Source organism: Notolepis coatsorum (assembly GCF_963971535.1).
Source record: "Notolepis coatsorum genome assembly, chromosome: 9".
NCBI classification, from domain to species: Eukaryota; Metazoa; Chordata; class Actinopteri; order Aulopiformes; family Paralepididae; genus Notolepis; species Notolepis coatsorum.
In genome coordinates this window covers 80,094,767-80,114,732 of record NC_140173.1, presented here as the reverse complement: position 1 = coordinate 80,114,732, position 19,966 = coordinate 80,094,767, and the positions used below count along the sequence as shown (strand labels likewise).

At 46.5% G+C, this 19,966-nt stretch overlaps 1 protein-coding gene across 1 annotated transcript in view; it reads right to left on the bottom strand.

Moving 5' to 3' along the window:
- adgra1b (adhesion G protein-coupled receptor A1b) overlaps window positions 1-19,966 on the bottom strand; it is a gene marked incomplete at its 3' end in the record, with an annotated part of 723,468 nt that overhangs the window by 110,106 nt on the left and 593,396 nt on the right. The window contains 3 exon segments of the mRNA XM_084321924.1: window positions 14,671-14,723; window positions 15,130-15,338; window positions 15,862-16,078. Of these exon segments, the coding sequence (XP_084178050.1) occupies window positions 14,671-14,723; window positions 15,130-15,338; window positions 15,862-16,078 (479 nt within the window).

Sequence of the window (19,966 nt, the reverse complement as noted above, 5' to 3'; positions counted from 1 at the left end):
TCTTCTTCTGTAACGTTCAATTCATTACCTCACAATACTACACACAGTGTATGTGTGTGTGTGTGTGTGTGTGTGTGTGTGTGTGTGTGTGTGTGTGTGTGTGTGTGTGTGTGTGTGTGTGTGTGTATGTGTGTGTATGTGTGTGTGTGTGTGTGTGTGTGTGTGTGTGTGTGTGTGTGTGTGTGTGTGTGTGCGCGCACGCATTTTTGCATGTAGTATTTAGCTGGAGCAGAGGGCAAAACAGTGTGCTTACTCATGACTTGGATACTCAAGGCCTACGGAGTCCCTCCCAATCTACTCCGGGCCATAGGGACCATGCACACGGGTACAAGGGCCAAGGTGGTAACCCCAGACGGCAACAGTGAAGAATTTGACATCCTGGCTGGAGTGATGCAAGGGGACATCCTTGCCCCCTTCCTTTTCGTCATAGTCCTCGACTATGCACTCAGGAAGGCCATCAATGGACGGGAGCAAGAACTTGGTCTCACAATAACCCCAAGGAGATCGAGACGACACCCCGCCATAGTCCTAACAGACCTTGACTACGCGGACGACATCAGCCTGCTCTCTGACCAGGTGGAGCAGGCACAGGAACTCCTGTGCAGAGTGGAGACGGAGTGCGTCAAGGTTGGCCTTAGGCTAAATGCCAAGAAAACCGAGGTCATAATGTATAACATCCTCCCGGATCATCCACCTCTAAGGACAACAGGAGGCTCTGCTCTAAAGGAAGTCAGTGATTTCAAGTATCTGGGCTCGTGGGTCAACTCGTCCGAGCAAGACCTTAAAGTGAGGAAGGCACTTGCGTGGAGGGCTCTGAACGGCATGACCAGTGTGTGGAAATCCAACCTCCCCCGTCAAATCAAGCTCAACTTCTTTCATGCAACAGTTGAGTCTGTCCTTTTGTATGGCAGTGAATGCTGGACCTTGAAGCCCACCCTGCAGAAGTCCTTGGATGGGTGCTACACCAGAATGATGCGTGTGGTGCTCAACATCAACAGGGATGAGCATGTCACTAATGCAAACTTGTATGGGGGGGTGCTAAAGGTGAGCGATAAAGTGGCAGTCAGGAGAATGAGGCTGGCAGGTCACTGCCAGAGACACCATGAGATGCCAACCAGCAAACTTGTGCTGTGGGAACCAACACAAAGGCATCGATCACGAGGACGTCCCACATTAACATACGTGGACGTACTCAGGAGAGATGCGGGAACAGAAAGCATAGCCAGATGCATGGAGGATCGGGATGACTGGAAGCACCGATGGAGGGCCCGTCCGAGGACGACCTAGATAGATATCAGACAGGATGGGGTAATTTTAGTGCACTACTACCTCAGCATCCTGCACTACCTCCTGCTGTCCTGCACTACCTCCTGCTGTCCTGCACTACCTCCTGCTGTCCTGCACTACCTCCTGCTGTCCTGCACTACCTCCTGCTGCTGTCCTGCACTACCTCCTGCTGTCCTGCACTACCTCCTGCTGTCCTGCACTACCTCCTGCTGTCCTGCACTACCTCCTGCTGTCCTGCACTACCTCCTGCTGTCCTGCACTACCTCCTGCTGCTGTCCTGCACTACCTCCTGCTGTCCTGCACTACCTCCTGCTGTCCTGCACTACCTCCTGCTGCTGTCCTGCACTACCTCCTGCTGTCCTGCACTACCTCCTGCTGTCCTGCACTACCTCCTCCTGCTGTCCTGCACTACCTCCTGCTGTCCTGCACTACCTCCTCCTGCTGTCCTGCACTACCTCCTGCTGTCCTGCACTACCTCCTGCTGCTGTCCTGCACTACCTCCTGCTGTCCTGCACTACCTCCTGCTGTCCTGCACTACCTCCTGCTGTCCTGCACTACCTCCTGCTGTCCTGCACTACCTCCTGCTGTCCTGCACTACCTCCTGCTGTCCTGCACTACCTCCTGCTGCTGTCCTGCACTACCTCCTGCTGCTGTCCTGCACTACCTCCTGCTGCTGTCCTGCACTACCTCCTGCTGCTGTCCTGCACTACCTCCTGCTGTCCTGCACTACCTCCTGCTGCTGTCCTGCACTACCTCCTGCTGTCCTGCACTACCTCCTCCTGCTGTCCTGCACTACCTCCTGCTGTCCTGCACTACCTCCTGCTGTCCTGCACTACCTCCTCCTGCTGTCCTGCACTACCTCCTGCTGTCCTGCACTACCTCCTCCTGCTGTCCTGCACTACCTCCTGCTGTCCTGCACTACCTCCTGCTGTCCTGCACTACCTCCTGCTGTCCTGCACTACCTCCTGCTGCTGTCCTGCACTACCTCCTGCTGCTGTCCTGCACTACCTCCTGCTGCTGTCCTGCACTACCTCCTGCTGTCCTGCACTACCTCCTGCTGCTGTCCTGCACTACCTCCTGCTGTCCTGCACTACCTCCTGCTGTCCTGCACTACCTCATGCTGTCCTGCACTACATCCTGCTGTCCTGCACTACCTCCTCCTGTCCTGCACTACCTCCTGCTGTCCTGCACTACCTCCTGCTGTCCTGCACTACCTCCTGCTGTCCTGCACTACCTCCTGCTGTCCTGCACTACCTCCTGCTGCTGTCCTGCACTACATCCTCCTGCTGTCCTGCACTACCTCCTCCTGCTGTCCTGCACTACCTCCTGCTGCTGTCCTGCACTACCTCCTGCTGTCCTGCACTACCTCCTGCTGCTGTCCTGCACTACCTCCTGCTGTCCTGCACTACCTCCTGCTGCTGTCCTGCACTACATCCTGCTGTCCTGCACTACCTCCTCCTGCTGTCCTGCACTACCTCCTGCTGCTGTCCTGCACTACCTCCTGCTGTCCTGCACTACCTCCTGCTGCTGTCCTGCACTACCTCCTGCTGTCCTGCACTACCTCCTGCTGCTGTCCTGCACTACATCCTGCTGTCCTGCACTACCTCCTGCTGTCCTGCACTACCTCCTCCTGCTGTCCTGCACTACCTCCTCCTGCTGTCCTGCACTACCTCCTGCTGTCCTGCACTACCTCCTGCTGTCCTGCACTACCTCCTGCTGCTGTCCTGCACTACCTCCTGCTGTCCTGCACTACCTCCTGCTGTCCTGCACTACCTCCTGCTGCTGTCCTGCACTACCTCCTGCTGTCCTGCACTACCTCCTGCTGTCCTGCACTACCTCCTGCTGCTGTCCTGCACTACCTCCTGCTGTCCTGCACTACCTCCTGCTGTCCTGCACTACCTCCTGCTGCTGTCCTGCACTACCTCCTGCTGCTGTCCTGCACTACCTCCTGCTGTCCTGCACTACCTCCTGCTGTCCTGCACTACCTCCTGCTGTCCTGCACTACCTCCTGCTGTCCTGCACTACCTCCTGCTGCTGTCCTGCACTACCTCCTGCTGTCCTGCACTACCTCATGCTGTCCTGCACTACATCCTGCTGTCCTGCACTACCTCCTCCTGCTGTCCTGCACTACCTCCTGCTGTCCTGCACTACCTCCTGCTGCTGTCCTGCACTACCTCCTGCTGTCCTGCACTACCTCCTGCTGTCCTGCACTACCTCCTGCTGTCCTGCACTACCTCCTGCTGCTGTCCTGCACTACCTCATGCTGTCCTGCACTACCTCCTGCTGTCCTGCACTACCTCATGCTGTCCTGCACTACCTCCTGCTGTCCTGCACTACCTCCTGCTGTCCTGCACTACCTCCTGCTGTCCTGCACTACCTCATGCTGTCCTGCACTACCTCCTGCTGCTGTCCTGCACTACCTCCTGCTGTCCTGCACTACCTCCTGCTGTCCTGCACTACCTCCTGCTGTCCTGCACTACCTCCTGCTGTCCTGCACTACCTCCTGCTGTCCTGCACTACCTCCTGCTGTCCTGCACTACCTCCTGCTGCTGTCCTGCACTACCTCCTGCTGTCCTGCACTACCTCCTGCTGCTGTCCTGCACTACCTCCTGCTGCTGTCCTGCACTACCTCCTCCTGCACTAAATCAATGTGTCTGACTCTCGTCTAGGATTGGGGATTGTTTAAACATTTTCAATTCCAGTGCCAGAAGCAATATGCATGTGCCTAAACTGTGCCAAAATCAATACTTTTTAACTTTTCTTTTTAAATACATACAATGCAAACACAGCATCAACACATTAAACTTGGTGAATGGCATCTCTTTCCATGACAGAGCTATTCTAGAACATTCGCAAACTCTCGCTCTGTTCCCTCTGACTTGCCTCTGAAACTCAGCCTCTGCTTAGTGGTATAAGTGCATTTTATTTGTTTCGTTTAAATTATTGTACTTTGTAAGTTTAGCCACGGAACGGCTAGCCATTCGATTTGGAGGATGTAGGTTAGTTCTTATTTTCCCTGGCTGCTGCTGCATCCTCACGATTTTGATGCCGCACATTGACTGGGTCCAGGGATCAGCCATGTTGGAACCCGTGCCACTTGCAACACCCAACACAACTCTTAGACCACTAGTAGAGGTGAAGAGAGAAGCTGAAAGCGGTTCAGATGGAGGACTCACCGGTCTAGGATGGATACATTTTTTCATCTATTTGTACTATTTTTCAGATAATTCTTCTACTTCTTCTTCTTCATCGTCACCATACACTAAACAAACACTAAATGTTTTCAGCCATCCAGCCTTCATCAGTGTGTCTTATGGCATGACACATTTTGTTTGCGATGTGTATGAAACATATCTGAATGAAACATGCGTGTGAATGAGAGCGACAACATTTCCACGAGACATATATACCTGTGTCCAAAGATAAAATGACAGTAGGTCAGAGCGCAGTAGCATCCCTACAAATAGAATGGACACAGAGTCTCCACTCAGGATATAGGGGGGGGGGGGGTGACAGTGGCTCAGGAGGTAGAGCAGTCATCTGGTAATGGTGTGTGAATGTGTGAGTGCATGGGTGAATGTGAGGCATAGGTTGTAAAGCGCTTTATAGAGCAAACTGTCAGCATGCAAATCTGGAAATGGCATGGAGATGATGAGAGTCAAATAATCCCATTGGGGTAATGCTAAAAAAAAGATCCCACCCCTGGGTGTATCCTATATTATCACAGTAGAAGAAACAACAAATGGGAGACTGTAGGCGGGTGGGGGGTGGTAGCATTGGCTCGTAAAGGTTAAAGAAGTGAGCTTGAAACCAGAGGTCACAGGTTTGAGTGTCCAGACCAGCAGAAAAATATGTGTGTGTGTGAAGGGAGGGGGAGTGATTGAATAACATTCTCACCTCCCTCAACAACTCCTGCTGAAGTGCCCTTGAGCAAGGCACTTACAGTATAAGAGCTGCTCAGTGGCCACCAGGAGAAGACTGTGGCTGTACTGGGACACACAGGGTGTTGCTGAGAGAGAGCATACTGTACGTGTCAACATTTCCTGGATAAAGAATAGAAGCCTTGCATGAAATGCTTGTGTAGTTATCTTTCTTTCAGTGCGGCTGCCTGTAACCATTGGTAACCACTTTCAAAAGAAAACACCTAATTTCTGTTCAGTGGTAGAGTAGGTAAACACTGGAAAGCAAGATATTACTGTTCCACTGTGACTTGTTTACAAGATCCAGTAATAAGACACCAAATTATTGTGTTTTTGTTGATCATTTCTTATAATCAATACATATCAAACGTTGTTTTGCACATAGCAGCCATTGCCATGTACAAATCAATGGTTGCTATGTTACAGGTAGCCATGTTGGAATACAGAGAACTACAAGCATTCTCTCATGTGCAAAACGTCACTGATTCCCACTGAACATGTCAGACCCTTAACTGACCTATCTCAGACCCCATCCTCTCTTCTTGACAGAGGGAAGCATCAGTTGCGATTGGAGGATCAAGAAAAGAGGGCGGTGCTTGAGATAGGTAAATTCTAACTGGCTGTGATCATTTTGTTCACATCCTTGTTCTTCCTCACCGGTGCTAATTCAGGAGGTATCGTTTGCTATGTGCCCACAGAGGATTTCAATAGCAAAATCAAATCCTTCTCTTCCAACATGTGAGATGACTATACCATCGACAAGGAGATAATCGCACATTTGAGAATGTTATCTATGGATAGAACCATAAGCCTTCAAGGTTCACTTCCAAAATAGAGCTGTATTTGGAGTTATTCACCTCATGTTTCCAAGCAACAAGGACGTTGCCAGCTTACCGATTTCCTCTTTCAACTTCCTATGAGCTTGTGACACAGTATCTAGACAGGGATATATTAGCCTTTGAAATATCCCGTCCCCGACCGCCAAGAACCTTGGTGTTGTCCTCGACGACGGGTTGAACTACTCCGCTCACATCGCAGCGACAACCAGAACCTGCAGATTCCTCCTGAGCAACGTCAGAAGGATCCGCCCCTTACTGACAAAATAAGCCACCCAACTCCTCGTCCAATCAACAGTCATCTCCTGCCTAGACTACTGCAATGCACTGCTTGCTGGCCTTCCGGCCACTGCCACCAAGCCTCTTCAACTCATTCAGAACGCAGCGGCCCGCCTGATCTCAAACCTACCGAAGTCAGCCCATGTCACCCCACTTCTTAGGGACCTGCACTGGCTCCCCTTTGCCGCACGAATCAGCTTCAAGGCCCTCGACCTGGCATACCGTGCGGCAAAGGGAACCGCTCCCGCCTACCTCCGGTCAATGGTCTCTAACTACACACCCTCAAGTCCCCTACATTCTGCATATTCTGGCCATCTCAGACCCACTCCTATCCGAGCTTCGGGAGGATCATCAAGGAGAAGCCGCCTATTCTCAGTCCTTGCCCCACAATGGTGGAACGAACTGCCCACCAGTTAGGACAGCCGAAACCTGTCCAATCTTTCGCCTGTCGACTAAAGACTCACTTCTTCAACCATTATCTGAAATGAAAAGAAATAATAATAATCTAACCCTAACTAACCTTATTGTCATGCATTTGTCCTAATATACTAAACTACACTGTAGCACTCAACACTTTGATGAACATTGTTACTCAGCTGATAAATTTGTGCCCTTCCTGATGACTTGTCGTACATAACTTGTAAGTCGCTTTGGATAAAAGTGTCAGCTAAATTACTAAATGTAAATGTAAATATGTCCATATGGAGATCTCTACTGCACGTGTGATTGGGGTTGGACAACAAAGCATTGAACTATGGGTCTCAGTGGCCGAGAAAGTCAAAGCCATGATCTAGTGAAGAGGGGTTGGAATGTTGGTCCTGAGGGGTCCTGGGGTGGGAGTGGGGGAAGAACTGTCTTTTGTGGTGTCGGTGATAATACTGTCCTGTGATGTCTTGTGTGTTATTGTTGTTACTGTATTGTGTTGTGTTTTGTTACATGTAAAAATGAAAAAAATGGAAAATAAAAATGTGATCAAAACAAAAGAAATTTCCATTTTCATGAAGGAATGCTAAGCCCATTGTTATTTTTCTTTACAGTTATCTTTGTTGTAAAGATAATGAGCTAGCTAAACACTGTGTTGTGCTTATAGATACATTATTTATTTGGTTTGGGAATATCCACACCTTCTAGTATTCATCACAAATTTCAGCTACAGGAAAGAAAGAGACAACAGGAAAAGCAGGAATAGGATGGAGCTGAAAGACGCAAAGGTATTATTTGCCACAAGCGGAATTTCCAGAGGCTACTTACATGAAGTCCATTAACAAGTCATGTACCATGTGAATCTGAAGCATGTGAGCTTTCCCCTCATCTCTTAATCTCTTAAAGTATTAATTTGCTCTACGGTATGGATTTTGACTATACCGTGTAACCGGCGCAGCTCTAAAATATCAATGACGTCATGTAACCACAGCGCGACTATTTCAATCGCATTTGCCCCTAAAAATAGATAGAATTAGTCATAGATAATAGATATGTGCAAACTGGAAAAAGTTATTTAGGAGGCTTCGCGCAGTGGGCGTGTCAACACGCAATTGTCATTTCATAATAAACACATATCACCGCGGCGCACAGCAAGTTTCAATTTCAGTTCCTGGCATTTTTAACCAGTGGAGAAAGGTAAGAGATGTCCCTATCGTTTTTCTTATATGAATTATTCTACGTTAATAAAACATACCTGGTGATCAACTACAGTTTGCTGTAAACATTATGATATGCGTGTAGTGTTATGATAACGACGGCTGCAGCGGGAGGACGGCTGCAGCAGTGGATTTGCGAATAGCATGCAGCTGCAGAGCCACAGAGCCAGCGGCGCTTTCAGGTCTCACAGGCCCGCTCAACAGCGCCCCCCCCCCACCCAACGGCTGAAAGCTGTGACCAGACCTGAAAGCGCCGCTGGCTCTGCGGCTCTGCAGCTACATATGCTTCTAGCAAAATCCAGCATCCAGCCCGGCTGTTTGCAATGGGAGCAGCACGGACTCGGGACTTATTTTATTTGGAATATAATGACTTTATACGCAAAAGTAGCCTAGTTTTAAGTTAAAATATACTTTATATAAAATATAAATCTACATGCCTTGAGGATGTCATTCTTTATATAGCCTGCCTATCGGGCAAAAAAAATTATTCTAACGGAAACACTGATACGTGATATATTTTATACCGTTACCGTCTATGCTTCAAATTATACCGTGATATACATTTTAGACCATACCGTCCACCCCTAACTTGAGCGCATTGCTGCCTCCCAACTCCACTCCCATCTCCAGTCCAACACCCTCTATGAACCCCTTCAGTCTGGCTTCCGTCCAGCTCACAGTACCGAAACTGCACTGGTAAAAGTAATCAACGACCTCCTCATCTCCGCTGACTTTAGTGCCCTCAACATCCTGATCCTACTCGATCTTAGTGCAGCCTAAGGGCACAGCACTCGACTGGTTTTCCTCCTATCTCACTGACAGACATCAATTCATCTCCCTCTCCGGCCACACTTCTTCCCACTCCTCAGTCACACAGGGGGTCCCCCAAGGCTCAGTCCTCGGCCCCCTGCTCTTCATCTGCTACATTATCCCCCTCTGTAACATCATTCGTAAATACAACCTCAACTTCCACTGCCACGCTGACGACACCCAAATATACATCAGCACACAATCCCCTCACAACCCACCCCTCAGTCACATTGAGTCATGCATTACCGAACTTCAAACCTGGATGACTCATAACCTCCTCAAATTAAACAGTGACAAGATGTAACTCTTCATCATCGGCACCAAAACCACCCTCAGTAGATCCGGACCCATCACACTCACCATCAATGATTCTACCATCACCCCCCCCCCCGCCTAGTCCGCAACCTTGGTGTCATCCTTGACCCCACCCTCTCATTTGAACCCCATGTCCGCTCCATTGTTAAAACCTCATACTTCCACCTCCGCAACATTGCCCAAATGTGTCACTGCCTCTCCCCCCTGGCGCTGAGTCCTGAGTCCCTCATACATTCCTTCATCTCCTCCCACATCAACTATTGCAACTCCCTCCTCACTGGCATCACCTCCCGCTCCCTCCATAAACTGCAGATGGTCCAAAACTCAGCCGCCCGCCTCCTCACTAACACCCGGTCCTGTGAACATATCACTCCTGTCCTCCACTCTCTCCACTGGCTCCCGATCAAGGAACGCATCAACTTCAAAACACAACTCCTCACCTTCAAGCCCTCCATAGCCTGCCCCCCTCCCCTACCTGACTGATCTCCTTCTTCCTTACCACCCCACCCGTTCCCTCCAGTCCTCCTCCACTGCTTCCCTCACTGTCCCGTCATCCAAGCTCAAAAACGTTGGTGATCGGGCCTTCACACGCACTGCACCTCAACTCTGGAACTCCCTCACTCAGTCCATCAGAGACTCCCCCACACTCTCCACCTTCAAATCCCGCCTCAAAACCCACCTGTTCGCCCTAGCCTTCAACCTTCCCCAACCCTAACCCCCCCCCTCCAACTGTTGTGATCTTTGTTACTGTGGCCTTATGTTTTCTGTGTATCATGCTGTTTTCCCTGTTTTCCCGTGGTCTTATGTTCCTTTTGTTTCTTTGTTTTCCCCACCTAATGTCAGCGACTTCGGTTCCTGAGAAGCGCTTTACAAATAAATTATTATTATTATTAGGGATGCTCGATATTGGCTTTTTTACCGATACCGATATACCGATATTGTCCAACTCTTAATTTCCGATACCGATATCAACCGATATCAACCGATACCGATATATGCAGGGTTTCCCCTAGGGATGCCCCGATCGATCGGCCACCGATCGTTATCGGCCGATAATCAGTATAAATATGCGATCGGGGAATTCCGATAATTAGTCATATTCGCCGATCGCGGAAACTGATCAAGTGGATATCTCACTCGCTTGTCTCAGACGCACAGGACCTGCAAACTGCTCCTCCTCCCTAGCCCCGCCCGTACCCGTGTAGAGTTTGTAAACACAGAGGAGGCGGACCTCCTCTGCTGAGTCTAGATAGTGCATTCGACCTGAGCTAACGTTAGCTACCTAGCTATCGTTACTGTTTAAACAAAATTACCCAGTCAACTATTCACTTTTAGTAGGCATTGTCTAACGGTATTTAGCCGGCTAGCTACTGATAGCTCCGGATATCAACAAATGCCCCAGGAAGTCTAGTAGTCCATGTTGATATCTCCGTTAGCTTGCGTTAGCTTGCGTTAGCCGACGTTAGTTCACTGTTCAAAACGAAATGTCCGATTGAACTAAATAGTTGTCTTAACGTCATCTAGCCGGCTAGCAGTAGCTACAGATAGCTCCTGATATCAATGTCTTATAACATTGATTGAATGCGTATTCGAGCTGAGGGCTTGCTGAATGTGAAATGACCAAAGCATAACGTTACCAATAGGGTCCCGCTGCAGCGCCGGAGAATCCTTTTGAGCTGGAGGCTACTAGAGTACACACAGACAGTGGAGCTGTTTGCAGATAGCGAGCATTTTGACTTGTTGCGTGGTGGCGATGTCTCGCAGATAATACAAGTACAAGTCTAATTATATAATATATATATTTTATAAAAAAATAAATAAAAAAAAAACGTTTTATATAAAAAAAAATTTAATTTCTTTTTAATCAAAAACTATCGGTATCGGATTGGTATCGGCCGATATGGCTCACGACGATCGGTGATCGGTATCGGTGGCAAAAAACGTGATCGGGGCATCCCTAGTTTCCCCCCCCCCAAAAAACGGAATAATTTCAGGTAATTAACATTACATATCTCTTGTTGTGGAATTAACACAACATTATGCATACTTTTGACAATAAATTAAATCAGAATTTGTTCTTACTTGCTTGCCTGGGTAAATAAAGGTTATAGAAATGTAAAAAATAAAATAATTTTTTTGAATTTTTTTGAAAAACCGATACCGATATTTTCCAATATCACATTTTAATGCCGATATCGGCCGATAATATCGGTAGGCCGATAATATCGGACATCCCTAATTATTATTATTATTATTATTATTATTATTATTATTATTATTATTATTATTATTATTATTATTATTATTATTATTATCCCTTCCTCCTCCTGTCTCCTGCATGTTGTAGGAGACAAGTAGCAGCGAGGATATGAGACGCCTTGGGATGTATCCAAGGAGAAAGTATAAAGCCACTCTCTTCCTCTACCGTAAATGACCCCTCATTCAAGATAACCGTCTATTTTCAAGCACAGACTAATTAATCTGCGCGCCTCTAACAACCCTGGTTTATACCTATTCCCCAGTGGAAATTAGACATCCCGTCTCAGACAGGGCAATTATCTCATTGGATGGCTCACCTGGACTAATTCTGATGCAAGGCCATCATTTGAAATATATCTATTTTTCCATTCAGCATTACAAATTCATTCCACCCCATAGGGTATATGACCACATTTCTGAACACCGTATTGGACAGTGGCCTCAGAGCCTTTGTTATGATTGGATACTGACAAAAGCCATCTTCTCCCCAACACGCCTAACCCCCCCTCCCCAATTCTCCCACTTTCTAAAGGTCTGCTTGTGCATGTTAAACAGCTCTGGAGCAGTGCAGCAATCAAATGCAGAAACCTGCCTGCACAAGCCTCTGTTTACCAGCCCAGTCATCTACAATATCTACCTCTGTGCAAGGGGGGAAAAACCACACACACACACACACACACACACACACACACACACACACACACACACACACACACACACACACACACACACACACACACACACACACACACACACACACACACACACACACACACACACACACACACACACACACACACACACACACACACACACACATACACACACACACACAGACCAACACACACACACACACACACCGGTTGAGGAAGATAGGTGGGGGGGAAAAGGGGGGGAATAAAAAGACTTGTCACTGTGATGAAGACGAATGATGAGGCTGCTATGCTGTAAATGAGTGAGTCAGCCCTCCCTTCCACCATGCAGGCTAGAGGAGAGGGAATGGAGGGAGGGCAAGAGAGATAGCAGGAACTGTCCGTGGTGCTGAAATCTGGAGACTAGAGTCTCTGGTAGCTTCAGGTTCAGCACCTCTGCTATGGACACATGATTTAGAAAGATTCATCTGAGGCAGAGAGGAGGTGAGGCACACTCTCCTTTCAACATCGAAGCCAAATATAAGAAATACCCTGTAATGGAACCTGCATAATCACCTTTAATGTAAGCAGGTGCGTTTGGTAATTGTTTGGCAATCCACCCACCATGGGTATGCCTATTATGAATGTTTTTATATCCAAATCCACAGCAGGGGGGATAATATGTCCAAACAAGAGCACAGAGGCTGTTCCTGGTTCCCTGCTACAGAGCACATCCCCGGTTAGTTATTTTGGATTCTGATCACAGATCCAGTAAAACCTCTCTATAGCATGTAATTCAGCCAAGTCAAAAAGCATCTCATTAAAACGCTTTTAATATCCCAAACTGTACAACTGGATGGCAGTCCCCAGGGGCAATTGTATTGGTTTGCCACACTATTTGTAGACTAATCATCTCCACACGCACGCACGCACACACACACACACACACACACACACACACACACACACACACACACACACACACACACACACACACACACACACACACACACACACACACACACACACACACACACACACACACACACACACACACACACTCTGCCTTTCAGGCGTCTTTCATCCCTTTTCTCACATAATTCCTAGGAATGATTTTCTTGCATTATTCATCTTTGAAAGCGGTCATGCTTTGTGGCGAACTCTGTTGGTTTATTGACACTAATCCATCACATTGTGAGTCATACTGTCAAATTGACAGTATGACTCACAATGTGATGGATCCACGCACTGTACGTTGGATATACCTGCTGTGGAGAGGGAGAGCATGTAGCTATAACATGGAGTGGAGCTGTATCCCATTGCAGCAATAATGGCTGACTTGAACACCACTATAGAACCTTTCGTTCTCAGGGAACGTCCACATACTGTAGGTGGCTCAGGCCAAAACACACAGCCACATGTCTCAACATTACCATGATTATTTATTGGCATGGCTTTAGCTGTCTTTAGAAGAACTTGGGGTGTATGGAGTTGCCAACTTGTCATCAGCTGACGCCACAATCTGGACAGCGGTGGTTTAAGGTTAATTTGAGTGATTTGGCTTCACAGCTAAGATGAAGGCTTCAGTGACTGAGCCTCTTTACTTATGGATTAAGGAAACATAGCTAACTTGTAGCCTACACTGACAGGAGATTCCTCTCAGCTTGAGGAGATTATGCAACAGGTAGTAGGCTACTTCTGAAGCAGCACTGGGCTGAGGGACAGCATTGCAACATATGTGTCGGCAGGATAATGATGTCACGAGTCCGTAAATAAGGGTCCTTTTCTCGGGCACTGCAGAGACTCGGCGGGTGTGGTGACTGCATTAGTAAATGCGCGATCTCCGGCGCAAATGCTCGAATAAAAAAAAAACACGTTATCTTGCTCTGGGGGTGGACCGCTCGCTTAACAGCTTTCCACCATCTCCATCTCCATCACCTCTCCTATTCGCGTTATACGTGCCCTGAAGTTCAAATGAATTAATCTGTCGCCACGTCCATTTACTCAATTGCCGATCTCGCTTTAGTCTCGCGCTGACAGCCACACAATGGTGCCCAATGACGCCTAGACCAGATATTAAATATATATACCACAGCCCTGCTGCACAATGACAATCTGACATCTGCTGCGCTCCTCCATCGGATAACAGCTTGGTATTCTATGCACACCCCGCTTACCCCCAACGCCTCCTATGCCGCTTTTAACGCACTCTTTCCTATGCGGCTTTTCGAGCCAGCTTATTCCCCCACCACCACACACAACATGAATAACAACGGCATTGAAAAGCAGCTTCGTGAAATATCTGCAGGTATAAAAAGGCAACTCGGGGGAAAACCACCCGACATCTCAACAATAAGCAACAACACTTTCATGCTCTACCAAATATATAACTGACCTCCCAGTCTAACGAATCCCACTCTTCGGTAAACATCCGGAGGATTTCTGTCCGCGTCCAAAAAAGCGTACAGTTATAGGCGCAGCGGCGGCTCTATGGAGCGACTGATGAGCGATGATGTGATGCCATTTGCGCTTTTTGGTATATTATCCTCGTGAAATCAATTTTAATAGGGGGACGTCGTCAAAGAAGCCATTCGTATAGGTATACACACACGCGCGCGCGGCGACGTCGAGACCATCGCACATTTTGGTGGGCAAGGTTACAAGCAATTAGGACAAGTACACCGCGCGTTACCGACAGCAGCAGCGGCAGCAGCGGCGCGGCGGCGGCTGGACTCCAAACGAGCTCTGTGTAGAAGGAGCACTGAACACACAGCTAACACTGACAAGACGCTCCTTCTACACAGACCATCACAACACACGCAACTTCTCATTCCAAAAATGTTGGAAATAAAATATATAAACACACTCCAAAGCCAATCATTCCCCACAGCATAATAACATCCAAAAGCCCCCATAGCCGGGAGAACAACAAGAAAAGCAAGCTTTATAATAGAGGTCCCTTTTCATGAAGTGCTCCGTTATAAGCACGTGACCCATCTATTTCCTTTTGTGAAAAGGATGCCTTTGATACATAACATAATAATTGGCCTATACGCAACGGAAGGCGTGCTTGGGGGGGGGGGGGGGTGCATGGGTGTCAGCTGTCAGCACACAAGGGGGGGGGGGGGGGGGGTAATGACACCGTACTCACCATTAGCACTGCAAAGTTGTTGTGGTGGGTGCAATGAATGGTGGTCGTGTTGCCCGCGGAGCCCGTTATGTGGCACCCCTCTGCCCGCCAGCCACCGTGCCCATCGAGCAGGTCGAAGTCCCAATAGGCGGCGGTGGGGTCTACACCCAGGGCGAAGTGCCTGAGAGCGATGGTAACGGAGTGCACTGCGCTCCCGAGGCTGCACCCATCTGCAAGAAAGCAACACATTACAATGAGGGAATCCTTTTAAGTGGAAAGTCTGTAAGTGCTATTATATCAAAAGACGCGTGGTCACACACACGCATTATTTCAGGCATTGCGCCACCAGTATCATCATTGCAGTGAACAGACTGCCTTCATTCACTGCTGGACATAAACCGCATTAGTTCCAAGCACATAACAGGTTAAAGGAAAGCTATATAGTGATATACAGCCCTATACGTCTATAAACAATATCAATGGGGGGACATGCAAGTGGATATTAGAACAACAGGCAGTTATTGATTTCAATAAATAAACGGTTCAGGGGAGAGACAATGAGGAAAGAGTTGTGTTATCGAAATAGTTATTGTTATTATGTTTATTAGGCCCTGTCAACAAACTACACAGAGTAAACAATTGATATGAGCTATAGCTATGTGATGATGTACGCAGACATGTTGTCGAAGTCGGCAATACAATAGTAGAGCGTTGACATCACGGGCAATGATAGAACGGGTTTCCTCTTCTTACCTAATTTGGTGAACGCAACTGGTGTTGAAACGCTCCTACGCTTCCCATCATCTGCAAGATTTGACGAATTCCCCGTGCAAGGAAAGAGTTTCCCATTTCGAAAGACAATGAACTGCAGCTTGCAGGTGGAGTTATCATCAACAGATTGTAGCGACGAGGAGGAGACAGGCGAACCAGCTGCCAGCGGTAAATGGATCGAGGCGACCGCCACCGAGTTCTGCGGATAAAAAAAAAGAAATAATAATAATTAAAAAAAGGAAAAATGTAAATTAAATAATGGCCACATAGTTGCGCTGTGGGGAGGGGGGGGGGGCGGACTCAACAGAGACAGATTGACCAATTGTTTTTTCCTCTCCCCCAATACTGGACGCGACCAAAGAGCACAAGCAACCAGGGAATGGGAATCACTCGGTTATGTCTGAAGCGCTCTGCGCGCTATATGGTCCGGCTCCCTGCTGCAGAGGTGGAAATGGTTGTTACCATCTCAGCTCGAGGGCACATCTACACTGCAGCGTGATTTAAAGAGACAACCGTTCTCACTTCATCTTCTGTTCACAGCCTATAATAAATAACCACACAGCAGCCCCCCATCTAAAATCATCTCCTCTAGAAAGCTTTGGAGACACCGGTTTGTAAGATGAGAGGGGATCAAGTGCGCGCCTCACATTATAATACAAGGGCATGTGGATGGACCGGTGGCCGGTGGGATTTACTGCACTGACCCAGGGCGAGCAGCACTTTGCCATGCCGAAGTTCACCTCTAATCATAAGAAAAAAGCTTCCAAATTGCCACTGTCAGCACTTAAGAGACCCATGTAAGGTTGCACATTCAAGTGCACGTGTCATAATGATTGATATATGCTGAATATGTTCAATAGTTAACACATAAATATAACAACATAAACTAATTGCATATTTCTGAATATGCACTGTTAATTAATATGTCTCCAGATTAGGCATAAGAGCTAATACGTAATTTATCCATTAGGTCATCCCTCTTACATGATTGCAATAGAGAATAATGAGTGATGGTTTTTGATTGATTGATTGATTGATTGATTGATTGATTGATTGATTGATTGATTGATTGATTGATTGATTGATCGAAAAGTGTACAAAAAGTACATTGGAGGTGTGGGGGGGGGGGGGGTTGGGTAGGGGGTGGGACACACACACATACTGTACACTGTACATTGGAATACTGGCAAAGCCATACTTGGTCATTTACTGTATAACTGATTCCTTTGGTGAGGTTGATGATGCAGCATGTTCATAATAAAGAAAACAATACCCATGTTAAATAATAATAATAATAATAATAATAATAATAATAATAATAATAATAATAATAATAATAATAATAATAATAATAATAATAATAATAATAATAATAATAATAATAACTTTATTTGTATAGCACTTTTCATACAGAGGTTGCAGTTCAAAGTGCTTAAAGGTTAATTCTGGCATTTTTAAACCTGGACCCGATTTTTCCATCATTTGGGGTCTAAATGACTAATAGGGTATGAATAATAATAATAATAATAATAATAATAATAATAATAATAATAATAATAATAATAATAATAATAATAATAATAATAATAATAATTATGATGAATTGAAAATGGGGGACCCTGATGTAAACAAGACGAAAGTCTTTCTCTGGTCTGCATCCCCCGTACTGTATTGTACCCATTCTGCAATCTCACTATAGGGACCAGCCACGAGTTAACTCGTGTTTCGATTCCACCCGTTGAGGACCAGGGCCCCGTTCCCCGTACCTGGCTAACTGAGTTAGCCGGATAATTTCCAGTATAGCCTGACTTAAGCCGGACCTTTCTGTTCCCCGACGCTCGATTGTCCAAATCACCATGACAACAGATTAAAAAGTTTGAGCCTGGTCGAGAGCAGGCTTAAGTTCAGTTAGCTGGATGAACCATGGCCACGCCCCCGCAAAGAAATAACAGCTCGCTTCCTGAAATGATTCTCACAGTCTAGGATCTGCATTATACCATTCTGAATTACGTTTTTGTGCTTCATTCTTCCAGAGGGGGCTTTTGAAATGTAAAATAGACCCAAAATGCTGATACTAAATTCACGTTGTCCTAAATAATGCACGTTATATATACCGTGGCGCTCGCTAGGTGCGATGTACACATTATGTGGTTATTTTAACAACATGCAGCATTGCAAATGTGAATCCTGCAGGGATATTTTTAATGATTGAAACCTATCGCTCGTTTCACTCTGATTCCTTTCATATTCTCCACTGTGGGAGCGCCTGGATTGTGTTTCATTCAAGCATAAAATTGAAGTGTCTATGCGTGGATTGTGGTTTTTGTGGATTATGAATTACGAGGAATCTGAGGATTGTTGAATTGTATCATCACTCACACGTTATTGTGATATTGTAACTGGGATTAATGCATTTGAGAATAAAGAGATAAAACTTCATTCAAAAGAAAAATATTCTAAACACGGGTCTCTTGTCCATTGATGGTCTTGGATACACAATGGATATATCCCGTCTGGCACAGTGGTCCAACGGCCTGTGTTCACTCCTGGCAAGCCGGCGACCCGAGTTCGAGACCCCGCGTTTCCATTATGATTTTTTTGGAATATAATATTAATGATTATACGCAAAAGTAGCCTAGTTTTAAGTTAAAATATTATAAATCTACATGCATTGAGGATGTCATTCTTTATATAGCTCTCAACGTGCACCAAATTGAAGTATTTACATTTCAAAAAGAAAACTAGAAGAAGTGGGATTCGAACGCGGGTCGTCCGTGTGAAAGACAAAATGCTCGACCATCAGACCACGGTGGCAGACAAATGAAACATCAACCATACATCCATCAATGGATAAGAGAGCCGTATCCTTATTCTGAAACTGTTGAACTAATTATTTTCGCTAGCAAGATCTCATTTGATTATCCATTCCATGAACCTACTGCCAGCAGGGCATGTTTAAAGAAATATAATCTGCTTGATTGATTGGGGTAATGAGGGACTTAAAATTTGCCTATAGATTATGCATTTAACTTGTCGGCGAGGCTATTGAGCCGTACTGCAATCTGTTAATAAAGTTTTAAATCAATCAATCAATCAATGCCGTTAGAAAATCAGGATCTCTGCTCTCGACACTTGCTGTCTTCTCAGCTGAGGCGGGCGCGCGCACTGATCCTGAGTATCAAGTCTGGTTCGAGTTAACGAGACTGAATCCACCTTCGAGGAACAGGAAAATCCCGGCTTCAAACATCGGGTTAATTGAATCTGGATAATGGGACTCTTGATCGACTTAGTTGAACAAGGTACGGGGAATAGGGCCCAGAGCCACGAGTTAACTCGTGGCGAGTTGTTATTGTTTTATTCCATATTAATAACGCTATTAACGTCCGCGATCGACATGCAGGACCTACCCACATATTTGATTTTCGAAACATGCAATACCGGCCAGATCCGCTTAGGGGCGCCATCGCTCCACTGCAGTATCATTGAGGGTGATTGAAAAAAAAAAATTTTTACTGTCTGTGGGCGTTTCATATGAGCCTCGGCTCCAAACGAACACCCCCCATCTTTGATCCCGTTACCGAACGCATATTTCAGCCTGGAATAATGGGATTTATGATTAGCCAATGGACATATCGATCTACCGGATTCCGATGACTAATGACGAAATACTGCCGGCGATCACATGGCCTGACGGTAGGATACTATTCACCCAAATTACAGCTGGATTGGACATTGTTTTAAAACGCAACGTGATCGATCAGTGAAAATGGTATATTGAACGCACACTGTATTGCTAATCAATAATAGTAATCGGCGTTCCCGCCGCCCCCATTTCATCCATAGATGCTCTGTAATAGTCCGGATGCTACGCAGTTTGTTTTATTTCATTCGTATATATATAGCAGAAATGGCGTTTGATATAACGTGACTAGCCTTTAGCCTATTATCTAGCTCCCCAGAAAAAAGACTAGGTGAAAACTGCGATAAACCTTATATTCACGGCGCTATAAAATGACAACCAACCGAAGGATTTTTATTTTCTTTTAGCCATTATGAAGGCACGGTTTATGCACTCAAGTGACAATGA